Here is a 16389-nt window from a genome sequence, read left to right on the forward strand (position 1 = left end):
ACTGTTTTATCACTTTACCCGTCGAATGCTTTAATAGACAATATCCTCTTTCTGCAGTAACTCAAAGCATTTTAAAACATGTACTTGAACGTTATTAATATTCTTTAACTAGTAGTTTTTGTCCACTTTATAACTGTGATTGACTCCCCCATCCCTTACCATCAAATTCAAGGACTGTGTGGATGTGTGGCAACTATGAGCTAGGTTCTCCTAATAGATACACAAAGAAACTAAAACCGATAGGACTTCCAGTCAAGATGGCGGTAAATGCTGTACTTGCCTCTTCCCACAACCACATCAAAATTACAACTAAACTGCACAACATATATCCTTCAGAAATGCCTAAAATCAAGCTGAATGGAAGTCCTACAACTACGACATTAAAGACACCACAACAAAACTGGTAGGGAGGAGGCGAGGACAAGCTGGTCCCACATACACGTGTGGCAGATAAAAATCAGAAGGGACACCTCGGCTGTGAAGGTCCTCCCTGAGGAGCAAGAGGTCCCATCCCATACCAGGTGTTCAGCTTAGGGTTCAAATGCCAGGAAGAGAATCCCCACAGCTTCTGGCTGTAAAAACCAGTGGGAACTGAGGCTGAGGGAGGGTGAGGTTGCTGGAGCCCCAGGCAGTTCCTCTTAAAGGGCCCACACACGAATTTACTCGGACCGTTCCCTCTGAGATCCAGTGTGGAGGAGAGGCAGCTTGAAAGGCACCAGAGACATCAGGGCAAGGGCTGGAGAGGCAGCTTTCTTCTGGACAGACCTGCTGGCAGAGGCCTTTATTCTTTTGGTAAGCCCTTCTCCCACAGAGAAGGCAGACATTTGCCATATCTGGGACTCCAGCAACCTGGCTCACACTGTTTGCCATGCCCTGGTGATTCCCTGAGGCCCTGCCCCACCCAAGGTGTTTCCAGTGGCTTTACCAAGACTGGCCTGTTTCAGCTCCTGCTTCAGATTTTCCTAAATTCTCTCAAACAAGCAGCATCTGGCCACAACAAGCCCCATACCTCTCACAAAGTGGCCCCAGGCTTGGCATTAGAAGCAGCCAGCCGTGGTTCACAGCTTGGCTTTGCCTGGGCACCTCCAAGCCCAGCACAAGAAGCAGCCATCGGCATATCACTTTGCATCTTTTTCCAGGTGGCCCTGGGTAAAACACAGGCAGAAGCTGACCTTGTCCCAGAGCCAGCACACCCAGTGGACCACTTCAAACCATGTCAATGCACCACCACCCAACCACCTCCACAAGTGACACACTCAATGAGTGGACTCAGTGGGTACCAGAGCCCTGCTGAAGTAAGTCTTGCTCTGTGTGGTGGGCTCCTGCACAGCTGATCATCCAAGGTTGTCGGAGGTCAGTGGTCACTGGGCACAGCCAGTCCTTGCAGCTGATCATCCTGAGTAAATCCCTCCCGTTGATGTGCCAACAGCAATCAAGACTCAATTACAACAAAAAAGGTGTAAAGTCCACATGAGGGGTGCACCTCTAGGGCCCAGCTGGGTGACCAAGGAGGCTATGCCACTGGACCCTACAGGACACCTACAACCACAGGCCACCCTACGAAGCCTAGGAGACATAGCAATTCTACCTAATACATAGGAACAAACACAGGGAGGCAGCCAAAATGAGGAGACAAAGAAACATGTCCCAGATGAAAGAACAGAACAAACTCCAGGAAAAGAACTAAACGAAATGGAGATAAGCAATCTAACAGATGCAGAGTTCAAAACACTGCTTATAAGGATGCTCAATTAATTTAGTGAGAATTACAAGGAACTTAGTGAGGACCTCAAGAGCATAATAAAGGACTAGTCAGAAATGAAGGATGCACTAATTGAAATAAAGAATAATTTACATGAAATCAATAGTAGAGTAGGTGAAGCCAAGATGCAAACCATCGATTTGGAATATAAGGAAGCAAAAAAAACACCCAATCAGAACAGCAAAAAGAATCCAAAAAAAGAGGATAGTATAAGGAGCCTGTGGGACAACCTCAAGCGTACCAACATTTGCATCATGGAAGTGCCAAAAGCAGAAGAGAGAGGGCAAGAAATTGAAAAACTATTTGAAAAAATAATGACAGAGAACTTCCCTAACTTGGTGTATAAAATGACATACAAGTCCAGGAAGCACAGAGAATCCCAAACAAGAAGAACCCAAAGAGGTCCACACCAACACACATCATCATCAAAATGCCAAAGGTTAAAGACAAAGAGAGAATCTTAAAAGCAGCAAGAGAAAAGCAGTTACCTAGCTACCACAGAGCTCCCATAAGGCTGTCAGCTGATTCCTCAAAAGAAACTTTGCAGGCCAGAAGAGAATGGTAAGAAACATTTAAAGTGTGATGGAAAGCAAGGACCTACAACCAAGATTACTCTATCCTACAAAACTATCACTTAGAATTGATGGCCACATAAAGAGTTTCCCAGACAAGAAAAAGGTAGAGGAGTTCATCACCACCAAACCAGTATTATATGAAATGTTGATGGGTCTTCTTGAAGAAGATAAAAAAAAAATATGAACAATAAAATGGCAATACATACCTATCAACAATGAAATCTACAAACAAAATGAGCAAACAGAACAGAAACAGACTTGTAGATACAGAGAACTCTGTTTTGGTTGCCAGATGGGAGGGGGTTTGGGTGGAAAAGATGAAGGGATTAGGAAGTATAAATTGCTTATTAGACTGATGAACCTCAAAGGGAAGGGGGGAGGTGGGGCGGGAAGAGAGAAACCAAAGAACTTATATGCATATATGCATAACCAATGGACACAAGGGAAGGCAGGAGGGGGGTGGGAGTGGGGGAGAAGGAGTCGGGGGTGGGAATAAAGGAGGAACATCTGTAATACACACAACAATAAAGATAAATTTAATTAAAAATTTTTAAAAAGAAACCTAAAACCAAAGAATTGCCCCATTTACACTTGTTTTAATAATTTCCTTATTACCCTGAAGGTACTGCTTAACTCTATCCAACTTTTTAAAAATTTATTTTGATAGTATTACAGATGCCTCCCAATTATCCCCATCCACCCAGCCCCCACCACACTATTGTCTGTGTCCATGGGCTATGCATATATGCATATATGTTCTTTGGTTAATCTCTTCCCATCCATATCCCACTCCCCTCTGAGATCTATCTGTCTGTTCCATGCATCCCTGCCTCTGGACCTGTTTGTTCATCAGTTTATTTTGTTCATTAGATTCCACATATATGTGAGATCATGTGATATTTGCCTTTCTCTAACTGGGTTGCTTTGCTTAGCATAGTAAGAATGCTGAAACACCAATCAGAAAGAATATATGCACCCCTGTTCACAGCAGCACTATTTACAATGGCTAAGATCTGAAAACAGCCCAAATGTCCATCAGTAGACGAATGGATAAAAAAGATGGTACATATACACAATGGAGTACTATGTGGCTTGAAAAGAAAAAAAAAAGGGATGTCTTACCATTAGTGACAGCATGGAGGGACCTGGAGACTATTATGCTAAGCAAAATATTCAGCTTTTTTAAAAATATTTTTTCTTTATTGATTTTAGAGAGAGAGGAAGGGAGAGGGAGAGATAGAAACATCAATGAGAAAAAACCTAGATTGGCCACCTCCTGCATGCACCCCACTGGGGATCGGGCCCACAACCTGGACATGTGCTCTGACCCGGAATTGAACCGGTGACCTCTTGGTGCATGGGTCGACGCTCAACCACTGAGCCACACCAGCCGAGCAAAATATCCAACTTCTTAATGCAAACTGTACAATTTAAAAAGTTTGATCTCTAGGAGAATACTAAGAATTTGCTATTTCATAACAAAGAATGCAATCCTTTCACAGGGAATAGGTTATTGTAAACAGAGACTTTAATGTTTTGTGTGTGGTTTTATTAAATTTACTGGGGTGACACTGGTTAATAAGATTATATGGGTTTCAAGTATATCATACCAAGTAAAATAAATCAGACAGAAAAAGTTAAGAACCATATGATTTCACTCATATGTGGGATATAAAACTGAAAGCAACAAATGAATAAACAAGGGGAAAAAATCTCATAGACACAGATAACAGTATGGGAACTAATTTGTTTAAAGACAAAGTCAATAGCTCAGTTTTACATTTCATATGTAAAACTATACTCTAAGTAGAAATATGGGGCTTAGCTTTCTCAGTAGAAAACAACCATCCAGTAGATTTTCTAAAAGTGAATTTAAACACGATGATTTTAGAGGAAAACAACATTTATTGCGTAAAAGTCTTATACTTATTAAAGGCACAAACCAAAACTAAGATTATTAAAGTTGACCACAATATTGGTAATTAAGTCATATCAATCTGGTAAAGAAATACCAGCTACAGCTAATGAAGATGAGTTGTTTTAAATTTCTCAGGAAAACACAATAATCCCGACACCATTAATTAGAACCTTTCAAGTGATAGAGGTAATATAAACATCAGTATAAACACCTTAACTTGGAGGCAAAGAAATGTAAAGTATAAGTGTGCTGCTATCTGATGTGTCACAGAACATGGCAGTGCCCTTTAGTCTTGGGTACCTTAGGTCAGAGACCATTACCACCATCTGGCAACTCTGATGGATGCCATCCAACTCCTGGCTGGAATTAAATTACACAATGTCACTCTCCACCTACTAGCAGAACAGAGACTAATCGAAACATTTTAACTTCTTGATGCAGTTTATGCAATCAAACCAAATAACCTTATCAGAGAAGGGGCCAGTTCAAAGGGGTATAGTACATCAAAACAGAAAATCCACAGTGCCTTTCAAAAGCCCTACATTGAGAAAAAACAATACTCAAGCGGAACACAGCACTGTTTCATTTACAATTTACTAGCTCTTCCAGTGTTTCAGAGTGATAAGGGAATTTCAATGATCTTACATAATGAATAGGACAAAAGATGGACTTATTACATATTGAACACATGTCTAGATTGAATCAGACTATATTGGTGTAGTTTTTCGGTCTTTGGTGACATGAGGCAGTTTTCCAACCAGGTAATCTAGTAATTCACAGAGGGGAATGTAAATGTCCTAAAATGAAAGAAAAAAAAAAGTTGATTTACTTGTAACCCAAATTTCAATATCTATATTCACTTGCACACATTGTAATCTATTCTACTAATGAAGGCCTTCATGTGTTCCCACTTTGCCCTAAGCACTTTTCTAAGTGCCAGAGTAACAGCACTAAAGCACCGCCTCTGCCACTATGGAGTATATGGTCTTATTTTACACCATGTATACCCCTATTTTTAATAGTTCTTTAATAAACTATTATAGATTTTCAAAAAAAAACATGTGAAGGGGCCCAAGGGATTCATTCAGCCAGCAGCAGTCCTCACATTTTCCCCAAATCTGGTTCCTGGTTAGGCTAGATGAGTTTATGGCTCTAATAATAGTCCACTGAGGACTGTGATAATGAGAACTAGGTCAAAGACTAGAGGAAATGCCACTGTTGGTTAAGAGCAGGGTGTGCTTCCCAGGGAACATCATTTCTCTTCACTCTAGGTTCAAATTTGTTAGAAAAGGGACCACTTAGGATCTTTAGGCTGACATGTGTAGGTAAACCCAAAAAAGCTCTTCTGTCCTTTCTGGCCAGGCCCTGTATTTAGGGCTAACATAGTACAAGTAAGATTTGAAGGCACTACTGTACTGGACAAGACCATTTTGGCAAACTTACTCCATCCATCACATGCACAGGCTGAAGCAAACACCAAGACTGACACAGCTGAGGTCCAAAATGAACGCACCTTAAAGTTGGAGAGGAGTAAACCTGTGTAATGTTGGTTACACTATCTCATACTGGTTGTTTGTTATAGCGCGAGAGAGGCAGTAGGCGAGAAAGATTCCAATCACCTGGAAATAAAATACGAGCAAAATTAAACACACATACCAAAGAGCTTTAAGACCTCAGGGTATAGGTATAGTCTCTTTCACTTCTAATTCACTAATGATTTCCTTCCTGAAGTTTTTCTTGACAGTTATGTTTGATACTCTGCAGCACCTAAGTCACATTCAAAGAACATAAGTGAAGTTCTACTACTATTGTGACCTGGAATTTCACAACTGTCATTGACAAAAACCACTCAAGGAAAATCCTCAATGTCATAATTTGAGGAAAACTTTTCTTACTCTTCCTCTCAGTTATCAGAACAAACAGGGTATGGTTTAGAATAAGCAAAAATCTCCATCTGTGAGGACAGTGAGTTTCCTGGAGGGTCTAGAGCAGTGCTGCAATGCTCTGTACCACCTCTCCTGTCCAATTCGGGCTCCATGACCACCGGTGGCTTTTCAACACTTCAAATAGGGCTACAGTAACTGAGGAAACAAATTTTAAATTTTGTTTATTAGAACCTTTCAAAGGTGGCTAGTGGCTATTAGACAATGCAGATTCAGATATAGCTATGCCTGCTACTTTAGAAATATATTAAGATTAGACTTCATCAATTACATATGTCAAAATGCTTTTAGTCTTATCTCCACAATGTTTAATGGGAAAAACTCTATCCCCTATAAAAATGTCTAGAGCCATAATACAGACTTTTCATGCTATAGTGAGACATAGCAAAACTCCAGAAACATCATTTGAATCCACAATATAGCATCCACTCAAAATAATAGGTGTGTGGGTTGTATGATCTAAATTTTAATAGGCTGGGACTTATATGCAATTCATCAGGCAGCTGCAGCTCAAGAAAAAACAATTCTAATAATGTTTTAGAATCTTGACTAACTGCAGAGCAAAGCAAGGTTCCAGTCTATCTCATGTTTTGCTTAAATAAATATGATGTGCCCTGGCCGGTTTGGCTCAGAGGTTAGAGCATCAGGCTACGGACCAGAGAGTCCCGGGTTCAGTTCCCACTGGGCCCTAGTGGCTAGGGACACGTACCAAAAATAAATAAATAAATAAATAAATAAATAAATAAATAAATAAATAAGATGCTAGAAAGTTGCCATAATTAAGAGGGCACCAGGTCTTTCTACAGTTAACTGGTTTCAAAAGATATATACTGCTAGAAGTTCATTTTAAGCCTTGCTTTTTTGCATTTTCAAGGCATGACTTGTCATGGTGAAAAGAAAAGTAAAATGGTAATAAAAAACTTTGAGAACTCCATAACCGTGGAAAAATATAAAAGCCAAGACATCAAAAAATTGGAATGAAAACAGCAAAATATTCCCTTCCAAATAAGCTAAAGACCCAATCACAAATGATTTACTACATGTGCTTCATACACACAAAATAAGTATTTCTACACTGTGATGAGCAACTGAGTTCTGTGAAAACGTAACTTCTTTGAAAATGCCCACATTCTCCAGGCTTCCGAAGCAAAAACTTGAAGCCTTCAAAGTGGAAATCTTCTAGCTAACACCTACAAGAGTAATGAAATATTTCCTAAGTACAAGGCCTCACCTGGAAGCAAGCAACTCCAAAGGAAATTCCAGCAACAACTCCCATTTCTGATTCTATAATGGTCATCACCTTTATAAAACAACCCTAATGGGAGGGGGGAAAAAACATTAAGTACAGCACAAGCACTATTTTGATTATACCATCTTGGCAGAACAATGAGCTTTGGCTACCCTGGCCTTTGCCATTTTATTACAATTTACTGTTTCATGTAACAAATCCTGTCTCCTTTGAAGTGCAGTGTTTTTGACTGAAGTCTGAGGATCAGAAGTTCTATCTTTTGGATTATACATTTAAAAAGTATTTCTTGCCGGTTATATGAACTCAGGCCACAAATTTTCTGTGTTTCAGTTTCCTCATTTAGTCAGTGAGGATAATACCTGCCCTATTTCAGATCATGTGTATTGTGAATAAAAATTAAAAACTGAGTCAACTCTGTATTTAGTTAATAGCTTTAAAAAATAATTTAAAAGGCTCCTTACTTCACTGTTTACTTTATCGGCATCTCTCTGAGGAGAACAATCTTCAACTTTACAGCAGCTCTTAGGAAATCCTTTTTCTATGAAATAATCAGTCTTCTCCCAATCTCTAAAGTTGGTGGCACCACAACAATGCAACTGAAAAATCCCAACATAAACATTGATACTTCACATTACGACTGTAGTCAAACATTTAACCTATCATCTTAGATTATTTGTGTTCAAAACAACATTTATTATATGTAATGACATTTTTGTGTGGCTATCCTCAATTAGCATTATAATTCAAAAGATGAGCCCTGGCCAGTTTGGCTCAGCAGTTAGAGCTTCAGCCCGCGGATCAGAGAGTTCCAGGTTCAGTTTCTGCTAAGGGCATGTACCTCGGTTGCAGTTTGTCCCCAGCCCCAGTTGGGGTCATGTGGGTGGCAGCCACTCAATGTGTCTCTCTCACATCGATGTTTCTCTCTCTCTCTTCCTGCCTCCCCTCTCTCCCTCCTGCTCTATCTGTAGATAAATGCAAAAGAAAAGTCCTCAGGTGAGGATAAAAAAAAAAAAATGAGCATTTGTTTCAACATCAAATGTTTCCACAATTTTTATACTGGCCTTACATTCCTGCTATTGTTGGTGCTAACAGGACTTGGGCCATGATGTCAATGGGAACTGAAGAGTTGCGCAGGTAAGGAGAATGATCAGAAAAAAATTGAGATATGTCCCTTAGTATCATCACACTCTTCGTTCCAGGGACACATCTCCATTCTTTCCTAATCTAAAATTATAATTAGAGTATAGGACAAGTGGATAACACCTAGTAGTCAGGGCCCTATCCTTTTCTCTCAGAGGACAGGGAATGTGTTTCCCTCTATAAAAGCCACCACCTATGACCACTTACCGTATTTTGAATCTTGTCTACTGCATCGCTTCTATAATCTCCCGTAGCATTATACTGCTTTAAAGCTTTCTCATAATTACTCTTAAAGCTTGCCTTAATCTACAACAAAGAAACACAAGGCCAATAAATGAAGATTCTGAAAGTTCTTTTGATTTCTAGGTCAGATAAGAAATTCCCACATCTGACCAATGGTTATATCTTTGACCTAAGCCATATGCATGGTAATTAACTTCTATGGTCCAATCCTGTCCTCCATGGGATCTAGTTTAGCTGAGAAGACTACTAAGCAAAACATTACAATAAAAGATGGTTAACACTACAAGTTTAAAGTGCTGTGAGAACATGTATTTATTCCAGTGGCAGCTCTCTAATGCTGTATCCTCCACCCCCAGATCTTTATTCACTTTAAATACTATAAATTCGATGCCTATGGAATTTTTAAGCTACAAAACCTTACTTAGGGAGACTGCACTACCACTTTATAAGAAACACTCTCATTGATGAGTCTTCCCTACTCACAGAATAATTTCCTAGTCCCAGGCTTAACAGACTGATTTCTAATTCAGCATTATGGTTTTCATGATTTGCGTTAGGTATATGCAATATTTTCTAACTGTGTGGCATAAGTGGAGAGGGTATCAAATTTTTGCTTTAAATAGTTTCCTATCAAAGTTATAAATTGTATCAGCTCCACTTTAATAGGTGCTTATACACAGAAAAATTACTAGAAATACATGTAATTATGGGTACCTTTAATTTTGTTCTGGTGACTGTTAGTCTTCACGATTTTCTAGATTTTATTTTATATTAAACATGGGCTAGAATTTTTACAAGAAAGCTATTATTGTTAGCTACTGGTTGCAAAGTACAGCTTTAAACACAGCTGTAAGTGATTTTTAAACTAGTAAAAGTTGTCTTTGACTCTGTGACTTAAATTAATCTATTTTTATCTCTCAAACTCAGGCTTACCTCATGTCTGAAAACAAATCCTACGATGGCAGCAACCAGTTCAACCAAAAAAATGAGAGTCAGAAACATTGCATACTGCAGGATAAAAAGAAAGTCCAAGTCAGCATAAATAAGATACATCACAGCTGCAAAGGGAGTCAAAAGGAAAAAACGGTGTGTTCAATCAGCGTGTTTTCATTGAAAAGGACAGGGAAAGCACAACAAAAGTGGTAATTGGCAGCTGAACTATTACTTGTTTTCATAAGGAACAAGAAAAATCTTAAAAGGCCATGGCCAGTTCCAAGAAACAAAGCCCACAAGATAGCTGTAAGACTTTTCAGAAACCAAGAACTAGTTCTAAGGAAATATAAGGACTCACCAGTTTTAGCATCCACGCAGAAGCTCGGCAGGTAGCAAAACAGCCAAAGGTGCCCAAAAGAATGATGACAGTGCCAGTGCCAATGAGCACAAAGGGAACATTGGTGGCCTTCTCATTTAAAAGGGAAAAATAATTATCCAGGCTCACCTTGCCCCAAATGCCAACAGCGAGAAGGATAACACCAGTGATCTATGTGGGATATCACAGAATAGAAAGTTATACACTGTATACTCAAAGTTATACATGTATATTCCAACCACAAACCAACCACTAGGTATTTAAGAAATCACAGGTGTGACAATTGATTTAGCAGTCTGTGGCCACAGAGCTGTGGCTGAGATAGGGCACACAAGGGGGGGGGGGTTGATGAGAGGGGTAGGAAGGGGATCTGCAAGAGAGGGGTAGGAAGGGGATCTGCACAACCAGGACAGGTCTCGACAAATCCACACTCAGGATGTTAGGTTGACCTGGTAGCCAGAGGGCAGCTACAGAAGGCATCTTAATGAAATCTTGAAACTTCATCTGTTTTTTTTGTGTAAACAGAAGCCCAGGGCCTATTTGCCCTAGGGATCAACACTTTTCTTAACAGCGTTACTCCTACCTAAGGAAAATTTTCCTGGAGGGGGAGGGGTGTTTTTATGAATTCCAGAAACTTCCCCCTTCCCCCAAGTTCAGAGATGAGCACAAAGGGGTGGTGGTACACAAAAGCAAGCCCAAGGATAGACTGGCGGGAGTGGGGCCATTACCACACTTACCTGTGAAATACTCCCCTCTTATGAAGCAGTGAAAAGAAAGAGACTATTAAGCAAGCAAGCCCTCAGAGTGGCCGGCCCAGCCCTGCTTCCCGGACAGCCTCTGCGTACCCTGAAGGGTAAACTCTCTTCCTCGCCCCCCGCCCCCGCCCCACATGGAATTCAAACACTAGGCAAGTCTGGATCCCAGTGTTCAGCCTCCCGCCCGCCGTCGCCCCGCACTGCGACCCCAGCACCGGCGAGATGCCCGATCTCGAGCCAGGCGCCTAAGTCCCAACAGCCATCTCTGCCCAAACCTCTCCACCCGGTGTCTCTCTTAGAACCCGGGATCTGCGCTCCCTCCGCTCAAGGTTACACCCCCAATCCAAGCCCAGGATCCCCTCCCGTCCGCAGGCGCCTCGGTCTCTCACCCAGAAGATGAAAGTGTAGATCAGGAGGACGCTCTTGAAACAAGTAATGACTGGTTTAGTCTGCAGTCTCCTGGACGGGGACGCCATGACTAGCCCCGTACCCTGCCCCGCCGCACTAGGCGATCAGAACAGAGAAAGCAAGAAGCGGCGTCCCCGAGTCTCCCCGGAAACTGCCGAAAACACGAGCATCCACAACTGAGAAGAGCCGGAAACACTGTTCAGTTTTCTAGAGGGTAAAGTCCTGGAGGCTGTCCGGACAGTGACGACAATTTCCGAGCGCCCCCTGGCGAAGGTTACTGAAACTATGTACAAAGGTTCTAGTGTTGGGAATTTCTTAGATCTTTCAGTGGATTTTGCTTCCTTTTTTTACTAAGAATTTTTCCCGCCCCTCCTCCCCCCGCCTCTCCACCACTCTTATAACTTTATGTTGTTTCTATCACCAGCAGCGCCAGCGCTGAGAGATTCGGCCTCATCGGCCCCTAGTGCCCTAGAAGGAAAGGAAAGGAATAAAGAGAAGTTAAAAGTGACCTAAGAACATTTTATTACCTGGCAAAATACTCACAAGAAATGTATTTCCAAAGACAAAGCAGGCTGCAAAGCGATAGGATAGGTACTGTCACACGTTTTGAGACAGAAACTGAAGGGAAAAGAGCAATCTGCTTGAGTGGAGGGATTAGGCTGATTTTTTTTTTTTCACTTGTTTTGTGCTTTTCAATTTTTTGAACATTGTTTTACGCGGTGGGCAGAGGGCATAAGAATGAACGGATTGTGGGGAATAATCACTTGTTGAAAGAATTCCAAGTTAGGTCTGACCAATTGATAATAAATTTTAGAATTTCCTTTCTCATCATCCTCTAAGTAATTGGAAAAGTATTTAAAAGTAATTAATGCTGAAATGTAAATTCAGCCATTGGCTGCAAACTTTTAAAGGGGGAAGGTGCTACAGAGAATGTCAGGTAAATGTGCCCCCCCCCCTTTAAATGTTAAAACTGAAAGGCACTGTATATTCCAGCCCCCTGGTATTTCAGATTAATAACCAGCTGATCACAAAGAGGCTGAAATCTAAGGTCACACAGCTAATAGCAAACCAAAGTTTACTGTGCTAGTATTATTTTTCCTTTTAAATCCCGTGTAGGTAGTTCAGTGTTCCCATGTTATGTATCATGAGCAGGTGGATCCATTTTGTTACAGCACAGAGTATGTACTAAGGTTTCTCAACTAAAGTGTAAACTCTTTGAGATCTGAGGCTGAGAGTCCAGTGAGTGTGTATTATTTCTAGAGAAACAGGATTAGAAGACCATATCACTTGCCTGTCCAACCCATCACATCATTATTGACACACGCTTAACATCACAAATGAGCATTTAGTAGTATTGCTATGGCAAAAAGTCCTGCATTAGTGAAGGAAAGATGAATGCTCAAACCTTTTTACTTGAAACCTTGCTTTAAACATATACCACAGAACCAGAAAATAGGAAAGTTCCATTGACTTGTTAACACAGAGCTTCCCTGTACTTCGAATATTGACCTAGGACCAGCTCCTTTTAGCATCATGCCAGATGTCTGAGGTCCAAGACAGCAACTATTGGAGACTGAATTACTATACTACCAGGCTTTACACTAAAAGTTTATCCTAAAATTAGAAAAGCCTAACTTAAATACATGGCGAGAATGGGTAAATTATACATCTATATTCCTATTAGCAATGAAGAAAGATCATCAGGAAATATCGCATACATCAACCTTTCAAGCACCACATGTGCCATGGCTACAGGAAATAAGGTTTGAGGGGGATTCTAATTGTGTCAAAGCTTACTTCTGAGGCTAGATAACACTCTCTGAGGGGTTTTCCTATTAAATAAGTATAAAGGGAGGCCCTGCTAACTCCTTGTCATCTTAAATGGAAGTTTCTTCTGAAACTTAGGTTTCTACCGTGTCCTTGAAGGGATTTTTGTTGTGAGCCTCAGAGCAAAGAAATAGGTCTGTGGCTGCAGAAAAAAAAAAAAAAATATTCAAAGCAAAAGCCACATCTTATTTCCAAAAATGTGTTGATCTTCCTCCTCTCCCTTCCTCTGCCACTCACAACGCTGCTTTGTTTGAATAACAGTCGGTGCCAAATTAAACCAGAGGCTGACATAGAATTTAATATTCCTGTGGCCAGAACACCTTGCACCTTTGCCTCCCACCCTGCTACACCAGCCTCTACCACCCTCCCTCATCCCCCCCCCCTTCACCATGCCACCAAACCCAGAAGTTCAGTTTAGTTCAGATTCAAGCCTGAGTTTGGGTCCAAACTCAGACCAAGGGGGCATCTAATCACATCTAAGGCAATGTAAGGGGTAATTTTCTAAGTCAGAAGATAAATTCTTTAAAGTATTAATGATGACTGTAACATTGAGCATTGACTATGTACCAACACGAGTCATATCATGCATACATCACAAAAGCTGTTATTGTGATCTCAAGAATACTACTGGCAGCAGTTTACAGATAAGGAGACAGGTTCAGAGAGGCTAAGTAACTTGCCTAGGACTATGCACTGCCAACTTCTGTTGTCCTCATCAGAAATGGGGCCTACACTGTGATGAAATATGGCTGCCATTGTACAAACAGCTGTCTCAGCTGGGAATAACCCTACCAAAGGCTGCTATATTTATTCATTGAGCCACGAACAAGGGCTCTTTGGATCCCCTGAAGTATAAGAACCTGAGTTATTTCCCCAATTATTTTGTTTAGTTTTATGTTTGCCTTCACTCCAATAACCCAAACACCTAAAAAGTTACCCTGCCTGTCCCAGAGTGGTGTGTAGAGAGTTCTATACTTGTTTTGGTTCAACTTCTTAATTTCTCACTCTTTCTGATTACAAAAATACCTGTTTGATACTGAAAACACGGGGAAAAAAGAAAAATATTTTCTTAACTATTGTTGCTGCTTGTTTTACATTAAATATTTAGTAGGGATCTTTGTTGCTTCCCTATTAACTTGCTATAACCTTGGAGATTAGGTTTACATATTTTTCTTTGGCATTTAAACTATGCTTCCCTCAGCAAATATTATATAAACTCCTACTGCTTTTCCATTAAATTTCTGTTCCACAATAGACACACTATGATTCCTCCCCAATAAACAAAATGTTCCCTATTCCTTTCCCATCCTCCAGTCTCACTCAAAATTTCTACCCTCTACTTAAGTACTTAATGTTCAGCTCAATCTCAACTCAAAGAGAGCATTCTTCCTCCACCCCCCCAATATAACCCCACATTCTCTCACCACCCCATCTCCTCCCTACTTCCTACTTCTCCTTATCCCCACCCCCACCTTCCCCAGGTCCCACTAACCCTCCACCTCCCCCCACACTCTCACCCACCATATACATATACCTTTAACATCAGTACTCATAGTCTGACCACTCACATTAACTCAGACCCTTAGTTATTATGGTACCTGGTACTTGCCTTCTTCTCTACTTACCTATCTTATATCCTGCTGCCTACATGTTCAGAAACTACTTGAAGAGCCAGTGTGGCAGGCTCATGCACCCCCTTTTATACTCTCCCCAACACTCGAGGACACAATGCTCAATTGATGAGCTCATTTGGTGCTCAGCCAATCCCTGTTGAGCTCACTAGTCATAGCTAGTCTCTGAGGCTAATCACTTAGTAGTGACTCAAGGTTTGATTAATTTAACTTAATTAAATGTCTAAGCCATCACACTGTCATAAAACAGAAAAAATTAAGTTGAGCGGCTGCATAATGTCTTGGGATGTTACTCTACTCTGTCTTAGGAACCAGTAAAAAGACATCAACCATTTCACTCAGAATACGTCTTATCTCTTATTCACATAATGAGCTTTATCATTTTGATTTCCTAATACTTTTTCTAGGATTCCTTCAATTACCTTTGGCTAAGTGACTATCATAAAATTTTAAAGCATCTCCTACTTATTAAAACCTCATTTTACATTATTGCCAACAGATAAACATCATTTAAACATCATCGTTTAAATAAATAATTCATATGCACAGTTTTAAAAGTTAGTTTCCTGAATAGGGATACCTTTTTATTTGTATTGTTTCTTACATAGTCTCATTATTCCTTCTCTGAAATTCCCTTCTGTGTTCATTTTTCATTCACTTTTTTCCAATCACTCCTTTTAGATTCTCCATGAATCTTTTACTCCCTTTTCAGTCCTGATCTTGCCGTCTTCAAAAAAATCTTATACAGTTTGGGACACATAGAGATGAGAAGTACTTTTAAATGGTGTTAAAATTCACAATTCCAGGTTAATTTGCCTTAGTCCATTTTCTAAGAAAGTTGTTTCTAGTCTAGTCTGTTAATCTTTGCTGCAATCTCAGCTAGGCAAGTCAGTTACTAAATCCAATATTTCTTAAAGCAATATCTTATTGACTACTGATGGGCTGCATATTTAAAGTCTTGAAGTTGAAAATGATACTGAACTTTAAGAAATTTAAGAAATTTATGTTTTTGTCAGTCTCTTTGTCTTATCTTCCCAACCAAATCATATGGACAGGTGTTTTATTTAACTTTTTATCCTTGAAGTGTCTAATACAGTGTATTATCCACACATAATAGGCACTGAAGAATTTTTTTTTTTTTTACTTAAGCACACCTGTTTTAGGTAAGCTCTTTATATATATTATGCTTCATAGAATGCTGTCCCTCTTCTCTCATTTATCCCCTTACTTTGTTCTCCCTATGATTGCCATATTCTCCTCCCTTCACTTTCTTCTTGAACCTCTCTCTGCCACCCCTCTATCTTTTCTTTCCAGCTCTAATTGGAATGTGAGGCCTGATGCAGCATCTCCATCCTAGTGTGTGCTTAGACTGTGTTTGGTGCTGGGGAAATGAAGAAGACTAGGCACTCACAGTATAGTAGGGGACAGAGTTGAGTCTGAGATTAACAGACTAGCATAATAGCAGACAGAGATTGTCATAGACGAACAAGTGTGATATGTTCTATAATTGAGACATATACAAAGTGATATGATTAAAAGGAAGGTGAAGTAAATCAGCTCTGGCTGAAGTGGGCTGAGGGCAACTTCTGAGCAGCAAAGATGAATAGGTTTCCATTGACCAGGAAAGGA

At 40.3% G+C, this 16389-nt stretch overlaps 1 protein-coding gene across 2 annotated transcripts; it reads right to left on the bottom strand.

Moving 5' to 3' along the window:
- Positions 1 to 4047: 4047 nt before the first annotated feature.
- On the bottom strand, positions 4048 to 11509 carry TSPAN6 (tetraspanin 6). Of its 2 annotated transcripts, none has more exons than XM_036270922.1 (8): positions 11284 to 11509; positions 10122 to 10310; positions 9764 to 9838; positions 8795 to 8893; positions 7909 to 8043; positions 7430 to 7513; positions 5769 to 5874; positions 4048 to 5052 (listed from the first exon to the last, which is right to left on the bottom strand). In XM_036270922.1, the coding sequence occupies exons 1-7, from the start codon at positions 11368 to 11370 to the stop codon at positions 5806 to 5808; spliced, it is 738 nt and encodes a 245-aa protein (XP_036126815.1). In that variant the 5' UTR covers positions 11371 to 11509; the 3' UTR covers positions 4048 to 5052; positions 5769 to 5805. The 2 variants fall into 2 exon arrangements, with proteins under 2 accessions (XP_036126815.1, XP_036126816.1); XM_036270923.1 differs by having other exon boundaries at positions 10269 to 10310; positions 11284 to 11476.
- Positions 11510 to 16389: the final 4880 nt, after the last annotated feature.

This window comes from Molossus molossus, unplaced genomic scaffold (genome assembly GCF_014108415.1).
Source record: "Molossus molossus isolate mMolMol1 unplaced genomic scaffold, mMolMol1.p scaffold_m16_p_2, whole genome shotgun sequence".
NCBI lineage: Eukaryota > Metazoa > Chordata > Mammalia > Chiroptera > Molossidae > Molossus > Molossus molossus.

Excerpts from the sequence above, each read along its gene's own strand:
- TSPAN6 (XM_036270922.1), bottom strand. The coding sequence starts at position 11,370 with ATGGCGTCCCCGTCCAGGAGACTGCAGACTAAACCAGTCATTACTTGT. Across the intron at positions 8,894-9,763 it reads GATTTGTTTTCAGACATGAG|ATTAAGGCAAGCTTTAAGAG; the intron begins GTAAGCCTGAGT and ends TCTTTGTTGTAG. Across the intron at positions 8,044-8,794 it reads TAGACAAGATTCAAAATACG|TTGCATTGTTGTGGTGCCAC; the intron begins GTAAGTGGTCAT and ends GGGATTTTTCAG.